General features: G+C 44.9%; 1 protein-coding gene across 2 annotated transcripts in view; it reads right to left on the bottom strand.

Annotated features, from left to right (window-relative positions):
• Nucleotides 1–8,621, bottom strand: part of BICC1 (BicC family RNA binding protein 1) — a 90,525-nt gene extending 81,904 nt beyond the window's left edge. For both annotated transcript variants that reach the window (XM_053948759.1, XM_053948762.1), the window contains exon 1: nucleotides 8,399–8,621. In XM_053948759.1, the coding sequence (XP_053804734.1) occupies nucleotides 8,399–8,600 (202 nt within the window). In that variant the 5' untranslated portion in view covers nucleotides 8,601–8,621. The remainder of the gene's footprint in view (nucleotides 1–8,398) is intronic.
• Nucleotides 8,622–13,700: the final 5,079 nt, after the last annotated feature.

Below are 13,700 nucleotides of genomic sequence, written 5' to 3'. Positions count from 1 at the left end.
ACTGACCCCTAACTCAATCACAATTTTATCAACTATGGAGAATGCTTCAGGCTGCAAACTGCTATTTTTAATGCTGCTGTCTGATAAAGGACTTACCTAAAAATGTATTTTTAGTCATCTCCAATAAACACTGTGCTTTAATATTACAGTCCAATCTCAGATTTAGTATTTTAACTCAACAATTGAAATTGTAGTTAAGAATTCTTTAACTCCTTTGCTGGCCAAAAAAGACAGCAGTGACCTCACTTCAGCACTGAACACTGCAAAAACTGGAAAGCCTCCAGATTTTATGGATTATTTCCTTTTCAGAAAAAGAGGAAAAGTCATAAAATGACATTTTTTTTCTGCTTGTCCTGTCATTAGGCACCACTGAAAAGACTCTGGCTCCATCTGCTTATATGCTCTGACACACACAATGCATACGGTGTTCCCTGCGCCTTCTCAAGATTAAAGCTGAACAATCCCAGATGTCTCAGCCTCCCCTCCTGTGTCAGTTCTCCAGTCCCTCAGCAGCGTTGTGGCCCTTTGCTGGATTTGTTCCAGAATGCTCATGTCTCTCTGCCACTGGGGAAACCAGGGCTGGACCCAGCACTCCTGATGTGTCTCACCAGAGCTCACAGCTTGTCAGGCCCCAAACTGTGACAGTTTTCTCCCCTGGTGCAGCACTTCATGTTCCCTTTTGCTGAACTTCATGGGATCTTTGGGCCATTTCTTCATCTTGCTAGGGTCCCTCTGAATGGCTGCCCTCCATCTTCACATTCATGATTAATTTTTCAATGCAAGTAAGGCAAAAGCCCAGCAAACTAGTTCCTGCTGTCACTTCCTTGATTACCTGTCTGGAAGCTATCACAAAATCATTCCAGAAACCTCCTACATGACTCGTGTGCTGCCACGCTCTTGTCCCAGCAGAGAACAGAGGGGTTAAACTCCTCCATGGGGATCAACAGCAAACAGGAGCCTTCCTCCAGCTGTTTGAAGGCCTCATATGATGCTTCTTCCCAATGAGATGGTCTGTAGCAGCCACCTGTAAAAACCACCCAGCACTCCTGAGCCTGCACTCTCAAATGGCTGGTGGAGTGCTCCAAGGCAGAGCTCCCTGCAATCCTGCCACCTCCCCACATAAAAGGGCAACACCTCCTCCTCAGCATCGGACTCTGTGCACCCTACAGACCCTGTCACTGAAGGACTCCAGACCCCAGAGCTATCCATCACACCTCTCCAGCCTCAGGGAGATTGCAGGCCTGCAGTTCCAGCTGTCTGCTACCCCTGCATCACCATCAGGAGCTTCAGGGATGTACCACACTCATGGGTTCCCAATAAAGGTTCTCCTGAACAGTCCTGTAGGCACATGCCTGTGGTGTGCCTCCCCAGTTTCTGTGCCCTGGTGTCTTACTTCAGCAGAGCTGCCCAGCAGGAGAACAGCTAGGGCAGAACAGTGCTGCTACATGCCCATCAACCTCTCCATGAAATCTGGCTTGCAGCAGAAAATCACATGAAGTTACGCTGGCAGGCAAGTGACTTATCTAGACACCAAGTGTTCACAGCTATGGATTTGTTTTCAATCCCCTATCCATCACACCCATCTTCTGCACAGACATCAAGAGTTCTTCCACCCAATATCCAAAACCTGCTTTCACACATGAGAGAACTCGTTGATTACTCAGATTCCTTAGACTGTATTATCTAGTGAGATAAGACTTTCACTCTGGAGTGTTCCTTCAAAACATCAATAGAAATTTAACATGAAACTATTTCTTCCAGTAAAGAGGATATCACTGCAGATATCTTTACATAAATCAGCTATAAAAGTCACCGAAACATGAAGAGTTCCTTTGCCTCATGCAATACACTCATACTGCTCTGAGCCAGAGGCAAGAAACAAAAACAAATATTGAACAAGAGAGAAGGCTATGATCAAAGAATGGTTTGAATTGCTTAAGTCAAAATTATTTTAGAAACTACCACTAATTAATAGGTATCATCTTAAAGAATAAAACCTTAAATCAAGCGCTTGTTCATTCATATAGCTTATTAGTGTATGTGTTTTCTGTAGCTGAACTCCAACTCATGTAGTCATACTAGTTTAAACTCAAAGTTTATGAAAGTCACCAAAGAGTCTTCACAGCAAAGGTCATTACTGTAAAAATATTTCTTAAAAAGCTATTAGTTCTTCAATACAGAGGTTTGAAATTAAAGAAAACTAGCATGTTTCATTGTTTGAGAGGCATAAAGCCAAGAGCCTGAAATGAGTACTCAAAATAGGACATATTTTCCAGCGGAGGTAAAGATTACAATATAACCAACAGGAATGTGCAAGCCAGCAATACTTAACTCAGCAGCTCATGCCAAACCATGATAGTCCGTTGTACTACTTGAACGCTGAAACTTGAGAAAGTGGTATTATTACAATTGTTAATAGTGGAATGCAAGAACTACAAGTCACACACAAATTCATTTCATATATTTATTTTTTGTAGAAATAGACTATTCAGCAGTTTGGGGATTTGAAAATCTGACAAAGAATTTGGATTCTTTTTTCCTGCTACATATAAGTTAAAAACCAAATGTAAATGCTATTAGGAAGGTTCCAATTTCCCCACAACTATGTCCTTGTATAGGTTATGCTGACACATTACAAGGAACAAACTATAATAAAACCACCAACAGAAATCTCACAATTCAGTAGAAAAACCCAACATTTTCTTCCTCTAGGAAAAGCAACTGTGGTTATTACCTACTAAAATGAAGAGGAAGACATTTCAGTACAAATCTGGTCATAGAAAAGACATAGTTCACAACCCTTGGAGCTCCAAGAGGGACATGGGACCTGTAAACAGGAGTATAAATCATCAGCACTCTGAGTATTTTTAACTTCAGCTGCAAGCAAGGCACACTAATTACTTGAAGGACCACAGTACACTAAGTTTTATTGTACAGATTTCTACCACCGTCACAAACACACAAAACAATCCACGGGAATATCAATAATTCCTGCTTAGCCAATTGAACATAAAACCCCAAAATAAATTTAACATGGAACTTGCCCTCCCTGCACAGACACCATCACAGGAACATTACAACTGCCTGTTAAGCAGCCAACTTGCTCAAAATTCCTATCTTCAGGGTTCAGCTTCTAATAAAACCATTGTTTGTAGCACTCAGCAGAAGCCTGAGTTTCTTAGAATATCTCCGTCTTCTTTAGCACATCCCAATAAAAGTGCTTTTCTTCCCCTCCCTCCACTTCCCCCAAGCTTTGCATGCCACATGTATCGATTTATCATTCTCTGTAGATGAAACAAACGAGTGCAGAAGACTATGAAAAGGACCGAAGTAAACTTTCCAGCAGTTACGCATTAAGTAGGGAAAATATACTTGTTTAAACACAAGTTTCACCTGATGGATGAGCAAACAAAAGCTGGTTATCATCCCGGCATCAGAAAGAGGCATTGCATAAGTACAATCAAGATCTGACAATGGTCTCAGGGTGACCTTTAGGCAAAGGAATTAACAATTCATTTACAGTAAGTTTCGTGTGGATTAAACCGTGCAGAAAGTTACCGAAGTATTCATGTCATCTCCCCCTAAGAAAATTAGGGGGTGTTCTGGCAGAAAATTACTAGCCAAGTATTTTTCTAGCTCCCCATGACAGGCAAAGAGCACCAAGACAGAGGGAGTAGGATGGGGGAAGAGCTCTCAACGCTGCAAGGGCAGGACAGAGCTAAACACAAAGGCACTTCAATGAGCTGCTTGCACTGCCTGCTCATACTGAATTGGTGACTGCACTTCAGTCCTTACTGCCTGGAAAGTAACCCGTGATCCACTGTCATTTTTAGAATTCACACAACTCCTCCTCTAATTCTGGCCTACTCCAGCTGACCTGTGGCATAGCCAATACAGCCAGCACTACACCCAGTGCTATTTTCCAAGGTGCTCACCTGGTAGCAACACAAGCTGCTCTGTAAGATGAGCTCGAGAGCAAACTGGGTGCTCTTCAGAGTTTCCTGGGCATGCAGGTCTGTGCTTTTCTTCATCTGTTTGCTTATCAATAAATAGTCAGGCAAATGCTGAATTACCTCACAAGGGAAAAATATCCCAACAAAACCAATAAAAACACAGAACAAAAAAAACATCACCCATAAAGTATTAGATCCATAATTAAAATTACCCTGAGGAGTCCTCAAAAAGAAAGATGATATACAAAAAATATACAAAACAGAGAGGAGGAAAACAGAATTTTAACAAGCAGAGTTTTGTACTTTAATGAATGAGCCATATATAATATGGCTCACACACCATTGCTAGATTTAAACTCTTATTAAAAACAGCATGGATTTGTTTTTTTAGCAAACTACTATCGTGTGATAGTGCATTATAAAGTCACAAAGTATTTAACTGTGAATGCTTAAACCACACATACCACATTAAAAAACCCTACATCTGCTAAAGAACATGACAAAGAAAAAGGATTATTTGAAATGCAAGATTGGCATAACATTTTTTAATCAAGAATGAGACACACCACGCAAGCAAAAAAAGGTGTTGCTTTCTTTGGTTTGGGTTTTTTTTAATGTTCATAGCCAACTTGTCTAAGCCTACTGATTGCTGCAACATCAACTGACAGATGATACTTTTTGGACAGCTTTCCTAAGTTTACTGTTCTGCCTCTTTACAATAATATTCAGGTCCTATGGTAACAGGCACTCACACACTAAGTAAATCATCCCACAATATGAAGTCACCTGAGCATTAACCAGAGTTTGTGCAGAGCAGTTGTAATTAATTGGGCTGCTAGGAAATACCATCTTCTGTCACTGCTGAAAAGTTGATCTGTTTTACTCATATTGGCCTCCTAGAAAAAAAAAATATTCTAGAAGTATCTGTTCACCAAGAAACTGATGAAGACATTGAGGCATAAGAGAGCTTACACTCCACTGTCAAGATTGAGATTTGTTTACGGGACAATTCCAGTCATCTATGTGCAAGTAATAAAATAGTCATACAGAGAAGATGGGCACAAGGACTTATTTGCAAGGGGTTTACCACAGCTTTTGCAATTTCTGATATTCCAAACAGAACCATTCAGGAAATATCAATACAATTATTTTTAAGTGGGGGGAGGAAAAAAAAAAGTTAGCAAAAGAGGAGAAGTACCCTCAAATCTATCAAAATTTTCTGACATCTCAAGTCAGATTTGATTTCTGCTTCAGATACAACTGGCAGCAAACTACCTGCACCTCCTCTTTTTTAAAGACAGCTACGGAGTTCTTGCTACAGCACTTGCTGCAGTTACTCTGTATCTCACAGGAAGGTGCCCCAGTCCCCTCATGAGCTGCAGAGGCTGATTCCCAGGTGAGCCTTGCTGGGATCAGCCCTGGCTCTCGGGAAACTGCCCACAAACTGTGGGAAAGATGAAAATAACCACAGCAGCAGCACATATAAAACTCAGCAAATGCAAAAAGCAAGAGAAGCACCGAGCTGAACATGGAGCTGCTGCATGTTCTTTCTTCCAGATAGTTTTTCTTACATTTCATGATTACTACAGTAAACAACAGATGTTGATGAACAAAAAAAAAAAACAACAAAACCACCGAGGCACCCCCAAGCAAGAATGAGAACATTTCCTGATAAGTTCCTTCAGCAGATGCTCTTTCAAACTTGGCTTTAAAGACAACTGAACTAAAGACGATGCAGTCTCACTCTTCCACAATATAAGAAAGGCGTGGTGATTACTAGAAGATATTCTAAGTTCTTTAATAATTTAAAAAGTAACTTTCCCAAAAGTAAGCAAGCTATCTAGTCTATCTAGTAGCTGGTAAAAGCAAAAGAGAAGCCTTTAAGCATCTAATATGAACAAAAAGCTGTATTTACCAGCCTGAAATTTTTAAAAAAGCGTAAAAATTGGCTAACTTTTGGAAATAATAGAACTGCTAATCATTACTTGGATTGAAAAGATGTTTCTTTTCCATGATGCAATTTCTGCATACTTTAAGAACTTCCAGTAAAGGATCTGGTATTAAAAACCATAGGGAACATAACCATACAAATTATCTAACTGGAGTTTGTTCCTGGGGATGGTTCACACTGCTTCCTTTCCATTGTCCCTTTCCTGACAGAGCAAGTCAAAGCTTCACTCCCAAAAGACAGACACAAACAAAAGGTGGGGTGGGTGTTTGGCATGTAATCAGCAGCATAGCTGACTGAATTTCTGGGTACCAGTTACAGATCTGGCTCTACGATGCTTTCCCTGGAAGAGCTGCTTGGTGCTTGAGGTTCTTGAAAGTCAAGAGATGAGACAAATACTTGTAAAGCACAGAGAGGAAACTGAGAGGGCACTGACAGAAAGTGACAATGTTTACCAAACAGTTCGGTTTTCTCACAGAAAGAACTACTGTGTTTGGTTCTTGTTTCCTAATAAGTAGTTTTTTACTAACAGTAAGCCAAACAGTTCAGATTTTCACATAAAACCACTTATTTCCAAGTCCAGCATAAACTTTCCACCACTACAAGGATAACTATCTGATACAAACTCTCCTCAAACCATCACCCAGAATGTGTGTTCTAGCCAGGGCATACAGCAACCTCACATCAAAAACCAGGCAGTATTCTGCTTGTATTTACTCACTCTGCTCTAACATTCATATAGTTATTGGTACTTGATTCTTCTTACAAAGGTAAGAAATAAAATTTGAAAAAGGAGCAAAGAAAAATCTTACATTTTGACACTGGCTACTACTGGGTTACACAACATATAGAGTATTGGTTTTCTGTTTGGGAGTTTTGTTTACCCCTTCATGCTTACTACCTCAGGCAGTAGAAGAAAGGACTGTGTGAGGGATGAGATAATGGAAATTTATTCAGCTATTAAAGGAAAAGTTAAGGCAATCTTCACCTTCTTACAGAACTCTAACTTTTGACCCTTCTCTACCACTTCTTACACAAAAATACCCATGTGGTTTTGGTTTTCAGACACTTTTGATGAGCACATCTTTATAAATAGTTGTTGCTGCTCTGTTTCTCCAAATTCCTTTCTCTTTACTGCATTACATAATGAGATTTTTCTACTAGCGCTGAAGTATTAACTGATTAAAGATTAACTCACCCCCAGGAGAGACCATCTCAATTAAAAAAATTCCAATCATTGTAGTCACCAAGTCAAACTGCAGCTCTTCAGTGACCAACCCAACTCACCAGCTCCTGCTCTCCTGCTTGCTCCCACTGCCTCCCTTCTGTGCTGCAAGGAGGAAGGCAAGTACCCTGACAGGGGATGCTCATGTAGGGAGCACCTAAAGCTTCCAGTAAGTGACCAAAACGCCTTCTTTGTGACATGCCAGGTAAAAACATTTGTCAAGGGTCTGTTTATTCTGAAAACGTACACGAATATGTGAGTTACCATGTTAGTGTAACGTTAAATGTTTACAAAACAGTAGCTCCAAAGGAAAAAGCGCCCTCTTGAAACCACCACTGTCTCTTCTTGTTGATCCAGACACACCCTGAGATTTGACACTGAAACTCACCTCGGTTCCCACAGGCTCCTCAGACCAGACAGCTGGGAACACCCCGAGGGAATCACCCCGCTCAGCAGCATCCTCAACTGGTTCAAACCCACTCATGCGCTCTTTAGCAACAAAACCAGCAATTACTACTCCTGTTTTGTCAAAAGCTACCTACGTAACTTCCACTGAGAGCAGATAATTCAAAACATACTGGGATAAAATATGTAGCCTCAAGGAAAGAAAAAAACCTCAAAAAAAAAAAAAAAAAAAAACAAAACCCAGACAGCGGAGCCAAGGGCCGAGCCGGTCCCACGGCAGCGGCGGCCGCTGTCAGCTCTGCGGAGCCGTCCCCGCTCCCCCGGCCGGGACGCCCGGCTCCGGCGGCTCCCTGCGCGCTGGGCTGTTCCTCGAAAGCCGCGAGCCCGCAGCGCGCTGCCCGAGCGGGATGTCACGTCCTCACAGACGGAACTCCGAGGGACCGGCACCCTCCGAGCCGCAGCGGCGCGGGACGAGCCCCGGCGGGGCTGGGCAGCGGCACCACCCGCGATGCCGGGGCCAGCCCGGCCCCAGGCGGCATCTGCCACCCGGGCTGCGGGCCCGGGGCGCTCGGCTCCGCTCCGGGGGCACGAGGAGCCGCTTCCCCCGGCAGAGCGGGAGCAGCCCCGGCCCGAGAGGCCACGACAGCGGCCGGAGCAGGGACCGGCCCACAGGGCTCCCGCCGACCCAGGCCCGCGTCCAGCGCCCGGGGAAGGGGCTGACAGGATGGGGCTCCCGTGCCGGCGGGCAAGGGGGAGCCAGGACAAGGCACGGCGGGGACCGGGGCCCCCTCTCGCCCCTCCCGGCCGCCGCCACCGCCTCGAGCCCCCCCCCCCCCCCCCGGACACCGCCGCCGCTCCCGCCCTCACCTTGGAGCATGGCCTCCAGTTTCTTCCTGTCCACCCGGAATCGCTCCTCGCCCCACTCGGGGCTGTGCAGGGGCCGCGGCGGCCCGGCCGAGTCCTCCTCGGAGCCGGGCGCGGGCGAGTCGGCGCTGCGCTCGCTGTTGGAGCCCGGGTCGGAGAGCGGCTGGGGCAGGTACCCGCTCAGCGGGTCGCACTGCGCCGCCATGGCGCTGCCCGGCGGCCGCCGCCCCGGGCCCCACTCGGCCGCCTCCCCGCGGGACGCTATCTGCCCCCAGAGCCGCCCGGCCGGCGCATCCCAGCCGCCGCCGCACCGAGCCCCGGCGCCGCCCGCCTCTGCCCGCGGCTCCCCGCCGAGTGAGCGCGGCCCCGGCCCGGCGGCGTCCGCGGCTCGGCGGCGCCCCCAGCCCGCCCGCAGCCCGCACAGCATCCCCACCTCCATTGGGCCGCCGCCCGCCGGGGAGGGGCCGGGGATATCCCCGGCGGGAGGGGGCAGCGCCGCGGCCCCGGAGGAGGGCGGGGAGGCACGGAGGGAGGGCAGGGGAGGGAAGCCACCGCCCCCAGCGGCACCGCCCCCGCCTCCGGCCGCTGGGCCGGGGTCTCCGCCAGTTGGGGTCCCCTGCCAGCCGGGATCACCCTGTCAGCCGGGATCCCGCCGCATCCGGCGACCCCCGACCCCGTGAGCGGGTCTGCAGCGACCGTGCGGTGCCGGGCGACACACGGGACAGGGCGGGTGGCGGTCCTGAGCTGCGCCGTGCCCAGAGCCGATCCCGAACGGCGCCGGTGAGGGCGGCAGGGACCAGCCGGCCGCGGCTTGGCCGCATGTCCTGCAGTCACTGCGTGCTGCCGCGGCTGGCACATCGCCTCCCGCCGGGGAGAGCCCCGGCTCCCCGCTCGGACGTGTCGCTGCACGAAGCCTCGTGCCAGAGAAGTGCCTTGTGCGGCTGCACCTCAAGAGACTGGGTTACACATCCCTCACCTTCCAGCAGAACTGCGTTTATCCACACCCAGAATCCCAGCTGGGTGTACTCCGGCACAGTTCACGCCACTTTGCAAACAGTCTGAGCCCAGAAGCACGCAGTGGTGTAGAGGAAACATCAACATGAGCTGCCACACTGGCCTGGTGGCACGGTGGCATTTTGCTGTTCCCGCAGCAGGACACTGCCCGGGAGACCTATCTGCCCAAGGGTGACTGTCCAAATCACCTGGACAAAGAGTGAAGCACAGACACCCCACTCTCTTTGGGTCTGTCTTGTTTCTACTGAATCAGAGAAATCCTTTCTGACACAAAAAGTTACATACCACACACTCCAACAAAAGCTTTCTGCTTCAATTGATCACTATTTTCTGCCATTTTCCAGTCTGCTAGGTAGAAGATGATCCAGCAGCACTGGGTCTGGAATCCCAAGGTACCCTACACTGCAGTGCTGCAGACGCCTGTCTCCTCCAGAGCTGGAGCATCGATGCATTTATTTATGGTGGCCAAACCAGGTTACTGGATGCACTCTGGATGGCAATACAAAAATTACAGCTGATGTGACTGTGAACTCACCTCGCCGATAACATCAGCCTGAAGGACCATGCTAACATTTGTGAGCAGATTTGCTGGTACTCCAGGTAGATCCAGGGACCTGCACTGTGCCCAGTCTCAACATGCACTCGTTTTTACAAAGTTCCAGTTTGGGCTTACTGACTCTTCACATATTTCCCACTTAGTTCTGTGACAATATGAATTCTACAACACCCAGGATTCCAGTTGTGCATTACGTGCATGGAGTGAGACATTCTCAGCCTCTGTGGATGGTAGCCAGCAGCTTGCAGATAACAACACACTGCTCACAAGGTCCTCCGATACTTCCCATGGCCCCAGGAAATAAAATCAAAAACACTAGAGCAAAATATGAATGTAGGTCTTGAAAACAGTGTAATCTCCCTTTCACTTAATATTTTCTTGTAGTGTGATCTCACTATAGGTGTGTGGGGCAGTCTCAGGAAAGACTGCAAGTCTTTTCCTTTCCAGTTGAGAAGTTTACAGTCATCAAGTACTTTTTCTTTTTCTTTTCTTTTTTTTTTTTTTTTTCTGGTAGATATGAAAGTGAACATTGTCCTAATCAAAACATCTTGAAATTCAGCAAAGTGTGGTAGCTCGCCCCAGACCAGCAGCAGCTGGAGTTGTGTGTCTTCTAGATGCCAGGACCTGTCAGTTGCACAATCCAAATATTCACAAGTGATGAGTGTTGACAGCGCCCGTTACAATCCATAACAGCTACAGGTGCTTAGCTCCTCTGAGCAAAACAATTATTTGGGTATTTTCCACTCATAAATTAGTGAGATTTACAGTCAGAGATTCTCCGTGTAGGAAGTCCAGGAGCTCGCTTTCCTTGTGTTTTATCCGTTCCTGCAATACAGCCACAGAAACCTTCTTTCTCATCAGTTAGTTGAACCCAGAAGTAATCTTTTTTTCAGCAGCCACAAAAATAATATAATCAATCAAAGACCTCTTAAAAATAATTTTGTCCGCAGTTTAGTTTTTATTCACTGAAAAGAACCCTTTCTTAATGTGTGTTTAGATTAAAAAAATGAGAACCAAACTCTTTGATTTCCTACTTAAATCCATATAAATGCTTTTAAAAGGATACAGTCCTTAGGCATTATTATTGGTAGTTAAATTCAGTACTCTACCACTTCAATTGAATAAATGACATTTTATTTTCCTAGTATATTGCAGGGGAAGAATAAAATGCCTGTTACACAGAAAACTGGAACTAAGTAGAAAAACACATTTTTTCATGGCTACATACTATTACATGTGGATAAAATTGGGGAAATGGGTGGAAGTTGGCAGATACAAGAACAAATGGCGAGGAAGAACATCAGCTGAAGTTGACTTTGGCATATATAATTTACGTTGGCCATTTTTTCTGAGGCCAATAGCTTGATCAAAGAAAAGAATAACAGAACCTTTCTCATTCTGGTATACCATGTCTGTTTTGCTAAATTCTCTGCCTTCTTTTTTCATCCTGGTCTCTTTCCCTCACCTCACACACACACACACAAATAATATCTACAAATCTCAGAAAAAGCATAACTGAAGAGGAGAATGTTTCATTGTCACACTCAGCCTCTGTGCAGAGTCCACATTCATTGGGGTGAAATAGATCCTGGAATTTAAAAAAAACTTCATCAACTGGGCGATCTACTGTAATAAGTCCCACATGTTTGGGACTGCACAAAGTCTCCAGACGGAGAGCAGTGCAGGATCTCTCCTGGGAAGGATGTGGCTCTGCCCTTGGCCCCGGGGATGAGCAGCGAAGGAGCACCATTGGATGTGCTCCGGTCTGCTTTGGGGCTGCTCCCAGTGCGTGGAGCTGATGGCTGGGTGTGTCTGCACTCCCCGGGCCCAGGAGGGAGAAGTGAAATATAAACAAAGAGTAAGACAGTGTAACTTACCCTTAATACAGCACAGTCTGTATTGCAGAGCTTGCATTTATTTATTGTTCTTGATCTCAAATTCCTCTACTTCACAGCACCGTGATGAAGCAAAGTGTTCTTTTCTATAATTCCCTGAGGTGGGCGCAAAAAGGGAGGTTTGGAAAGCTGCAAAGTGAGCGTGGAGAAAGAGAAGGTGGCACACACATTCTTTCATCATCTGTAGTATCTAGAAATGCTTTTCTAGAAGGAGTGCTAAAGTTGGGGTTTGTTATTTGGGAGAGGTTTATTGCTGGTGAAAATTAATGCTGGCAGTGTTTTGAAAGGCTTTATTGCATTCACTATTTTACAGAAGTAAGAGCCTATAATATTTTGTCTTTCATGATGTTATGCAATATTCCCCAAACAAGTCACATTAACTTAAATTTCTCAGAATAATATAATGTGGCCTACTTTGTTCTAAAGTACTGTGTACCCACCAGCAAATAAATAAAATATCTTCCTGAGCCATTACAAAAACTTTTCCACCCCTAGAAATTCCCCAGATAAATTCTTTTTCTAACTGAAAGGGCAGAGAGATTCTGAATCATCTTTTTAGTGATAAAGAATTATGGAACCATAAAACAAAAAGATTGAAAGAGATAACAAAAAAATGTTATCTCGTTCATCTCCTAGCTATGCTGAGTTCATTTCTGATAGATATTTGTTTATTCACTCCTTTACAGTTTCTAATGATGAGGTCTTCATGACCTATCCAGGAAATTCCTGTGCTTCACTTACCATCAAGAAGTATTTTCTCCCTTTAATAAGTAACTTGGACTATTCTTCCTGCAACTTAAAGCTATTACTTTTTGTCCTGTCCACCATGGACACATTGAATGAATTATTTCTTCTATCAGACTTTGGTGGTTATAAATACTTCTATCAAGCATTGATTAATCTTTAAGAGTTACCTTAATTAAGCTAGATACTCCTAAATCTTTCAGCTCATTCTCAGAGGTCTTATTTCTTGCTGGTCTGCAACAAACTCTTTCCATAGTAAGCTGCATCCTTCTTGAAATATAAGCACAAAACTGGAGAGAGTACCCCACCTGAGGCTGACCAGTGCTGGACAGAACTGCATGATCTTACCAGCTGCCTCACAACCTGTACTCCTGAATATTCATTTTTATGTAGTGCTTATCTTGTCTGCATGGCTTGTGTTGATGAACTGTAACCCCCAGGTCCTTTTCTGAAAATACCATCGTCCAGCTAATTGTTCTTTGGTGTATTTTGGTGTTGAGTACTGTTGCTCAGCATGGTCTCCTGGTCTTGTCCCAGATGAATTTAATCTTGGTTTTTCTTAAAGGTTTTGTTCCTGGCTTTTTGACATCTATATGCTGTACTTCTGCAGCTTCAGTTTTTACACCCCTCAGAGCATACTTTCAATTTTGTCATAGCACCATCAATGAAACAGAACAGATGTGGGCTCAGGATAGAATATCTGTCTATTTTGATACATCCTTCCATCCTAATAGTCACAACAGTCCTGTATGGGGATGCTTATTACACATTTTTATGTCATTGACAACTTTTGCTGTATTTTATGGGAATGCTACAGGAAATAGTATTTAAACTCTGCTGAAGTCCTGAGTTATGGGCACTGCTGCAGACATTCCTGGTTTGTTACAGTAGCACATTAGTCTAGTAGGATTTATTCTTGTCATAGTTATACTTGCTGTGTGTGACTCTTGTTATTAGATTACCTATTCCAATTACTTTTTTTACTCCAGAATATTTCTGAGAGAAGAAGTTAAATTGACTAGTCTAGAATTTATTGGTTCCTTTCCTGCCTTTTTTTACAGATAGTCACTGTATTTGACCTTTTCCTGTTTTCTGG

Source organism: Vidua chalybeata, chromosome 8, assembly GCF_026979565.1.
Source record: "Vidua chalybeata isolate OUT-0048 chromosome 8, bVidCha1 merged haplotype, whole genome shotgun sequence".
Taxonomy (NCBI): domain Eukaryota; kingdom Metazoa; phylum Chordata; class Aves; order Passeriformes; family Viduidae; genus Vidua; species Vidua chalybeata.
This window is presented reverse-complemented; position numbering and strand designations above follow the sequence as displayed.